The following is a 3,527-nucleotide window of genomic DNA, read 5'->3' as shown; positions in this document are numbered from 1 at the left end:
ATGTCACACCCTGTCATCCAATCAGGTCGCTGTGATGATGTCACACCGCGTGTCTCTACAGCTTCAGCCTCATTAGCATCAAAACAACATGAGCAGCAGCTGCAGCCACCTGATGCTGCTGTCAGTCAGAAAGACAGAGAGACAGACAGAGACAGACAGAGGGACAGAGAGACAGACAGAGGGACAGAGAGACAGAGAGAGGGACGGAGAAAAAAGGAAAGGAGGCAAGCAGCAGACAGAAACCAGAGAAGAAGAGGAAGAGGAAAAAGAAGACGCTGGTGATGATGAGTGGCGGAGACGTAAAGGAGTACCTGTCTCACCATCACGTCCCTCAGCTGCTGGAGGTGAGACAGTTTTGTCTTTAGTTTGACAGCTGATGTCATGTCTCTGCTGAGGACGGAAGACAGTCAGAATCTGTCTCCGCTGTGTGAGAGTTAGTCCTTCAGACTGTCTGTCTCTCTGAAGTGGGACTGCTGGTTTCTGTAAACTGGTGTTGGATTCTCGGTGGTCGAGGTGTTTTGTGTCTTTCTGGTCGTACTGGTGTGGAGGATGGTGGTGAACCGGCGTGAGACCAGTGAGCATTCAGACAGACATCCTCACACAGCTGCATTACATGAGGTTTGTTTAGCATCCAGACATGTTTGTTGCCACAGTAACGGCACTCAGAAATAGAAATGGACAGGAAGAGGGGTCGAAAATCCAGTTCAGTTACCAGCTGCAGACCCTGATCCACATCAGACCGAAAATATCCATTTTCCATCAATATACATTTAACGCTCGTTACGGACAAAAAATCAGTCTGCTTAATTATCAGTCTGCTTCATCAGCCACTCCGTCGTCTGTGTGTCAGAGTCTGTTGACAGGTCTCCTGTACCATCGTCCTAACGACCCCGTCAGCTTCCTGCACTGCTGCCTGACCACGACTGCACAGCTGGGGGGTCCTGAGGCGGTCACCTGGGACACCTTCATCCACCTGGAGAGACACCAGCCGAGCCCCAGACCCTCCAAAACAACATCTGGACCCCCTAAAACACCATCAACACTGCTGAAAATATCATCCGTACCTCCAATAAATCCCCAGATACCCCCCACAACACCATCAGTACCCCCCAAAATAACACCTATACCCTCCACAACACCCCCAAAACTCCAGATAACTTCTCCAATACCTCAAACAACACCTCTAGTACTTCCAATTACACCATCATTACCTCCTATAGCCCCTCTAAAACTCAAAACAACTCTTCCAATAGTCCAAACATCTCCAGTAAGACCATCAATAACCCAAATAACACAGCGGATACCTCCCACAACACTCCCAAAACTCCAAACACCGTCATTACCTCCGATAGTACCCCGAAAACTCCAAAACTTGCATCCAGAACCCCAAACAACACCAGTGGTATCCTCCATCAGCAATAAGACACCATGTGTGCCCCCCAAAACAGCTCCTGAACCCAAAGTCCTCCCCCCAGCTCCACCTGGACCCGTAGTGACCCCGCCTGTGAACCCTGAGAGGAAGGAACAAGACACAGAGGCGTTCAGCACCGAAGGTAAGAGACTGAAAAACATAGAGATTTACTCAGTGTGAGTGTTCAGCTGCAGTGCAGTTCTTCAGGATCTCAGATGGAGTTCATGTTTCTGGAACCCCAAACCGAATCCAAGGTGTACAGTTTCAAGAGGAGTTCACTTCTTGTGGAGTTCAGTTCTTGAGGAACTTTGTTGTTCAGGAATGAACAGAAAGACAGAAAGATAATTTTAGAGTCTCAGAGATTTGATGTGACCCCTCTAACTGTTCCTCCTCTCAGCTCCTCTTTCTGGTCCTCTTCCGCCTCGAGTCCAGTCTCAGATCTCCATAGACTCAGACTCTGACATGACGGAAAGTTCTGGACTCCTGCAGGAAGTCAGTGGTCTGACTGCTCAGAGGCCACGTCCCCTCATCATCTTCATCATCGGTAAGAAAATCTGAACCAGAACGAGTTAAAGGTCTGAAACAAAACCAGTAAGAGGTCTGAACCAGAACCAGTGAGAAGTCTGAACCACAGACCACTAAGAGGTCAGAACTAGAACTGGTAAGAGGTCTGAACCAAAACCAGTAAGAGGTCTGACCCAGAACCAGTAAGTCTGAACCAAAACCAGTAAGAGGTCTGAACCAGAACCAGTAAGAGGTCTGAACTAGAACCAGTAGAAGATCAGAACCAAAACCAGGTCTGAACCAGTAAGGAGGTCTGAACCAGAACCAGTAAGAGTTTTAAACTACAGTTTAGTTTTGACCTAATACTGGTTCCTGTTCAGACCTCTTACCAGGAAGAGATATAAACCAGAACCAGTATGAGGTGGATCCTGACCGTCTTTGTTCCCCTCAGGTGGTCCAGGAAGTGGGAAGGGGACTCAGGCAGCGAGGCTTGCTCGGCGCTTCGGCTTCGGAGTCGTCTCATTGGACGAGCTGCTCCGGAGGCAGCTACTGAGCCACGCCTCCCCCAGCAGGAGGTGGGAGGTGATCTCAGAGATGATGGGCCACGGCCAGCTGGGAGCGCAGGTCAGAGTTCACCTCAGACCTCAGACCTTAGACCAGCTCTTCAGGTGACTTGTCTGTAACTCGATTCTGTGTTCAGGAGGAAACCATTGCAGAGCTGAGGAGGCAGCTGATTGGTCCACGGGGGGTCACAGGGGTCATCGTGGACGGGTTCCCCCGAGACGTTCACCAGGCTCTCAGCTTCCAGGAGCAGGTACTGACCAATCAGTGAGCTTGCTGCCGCCTCCTGTGGATTGCACCCTGGACTGTGTTAAACCAGGACCAGGAACTTAAACTCAAAAGAAATCAAATTAACTTCGATTAACTCAGATAAACTCGGATTAACCATGTTTAACTATGATTAACTATGACTGACTCTGATTAACTCGGGTTAACCTGTGTTAACTCATATTAACTACAATTAACTATTATTGAGAGACTCAGATTAACTCAGATTAACTCGGGTTACCTCTGCTCTGTGTTCAGATTGGCTGTCCTGACCTGGTGATGCTGCTGCTCTGCTCCAATGAGACGCTGCGATGTCGTCTGCAGCAGCGAGCTGCTCAGCTCGGTCTCCTTGGAGACAACAGCCACGCCCTGCGGAGACGCCTGGAGACATTTCAGAGAGACATCGTGTCCATCAGCCGGTACTACAGACAGCTACACCTGCTGACACAGGTACACCTGCAGAAAGGTACACCTGCTGACACAACTGCTGACAGGTACACCAGCTGACTCACCTGCTGACAGGTACACCGGCTGACTCACCTCCTCAGAGGTACACCTGCTGACTCATCTGCTGACACGCCTGCTGACAGGTACACCTGCTGACAGGTACACCTGCTGACTCACCTGCTGACAGGTACACCTGCTGACTCACCTGCTGACTCACCTGCTGACTCACCTGCTGACACAGCTGCAGATTTACCTGCTGACTCACCTTCTGAAAGGTACACCTGCTGACACACCTGCTGACAGGTACACCTGCTGACAGGTACACCAGCTGACTCAC

At 50.1% G+C, this 3,527-nt stretch overlaps 1 protein-coding gene across 1 annotated transcript; it reads left to right on the top strand.

The window, feature by feature from the left end:
• Nucleotides 1-284: 284 nt before the first annotated feature.
• Nucleotides 285-3,493, top strand: LOC121964394 (adenylate kinase isoenzyme 5-like; the record flags this gene model as incomplete). The annotated part of the gene is made up of 7 exons (XM_042514601.1): nt 285-344; nt 851-1,553; nt 1,809-1,955; nt 2,367-2,539; nt 2,616-2,729; nt 3,002-3,193; nt 3,378-3,493. Coding segments are annotated over exons 1-7 (1,505 nt in total), but the record flags the coding sequence as incomplete, so codon positions are not given.
• Nucleotides 3,494-3,527: the final 34 nt, after the last annotated feature.

This window comes from Plectropomus leopardus, unplaced genomic scaffold (assembly GCF_008729295.1).
Source record: "Plectropomus leopardus isolate mb unplaced genomic scaffold, YSFRI_Pleo_2.0 unplaced_scaffold15487, whole genome shotgun sequence".
Lineage (NCBI taxonomy): Eukaryota > Metazoa > Chordata > Actinopteri > Perciformes > Serranidae > Plectropomus > Plectropomus leopardus.
This window is presented reverse-complemented; position numbering and strand designations above follow the sequence as displayed.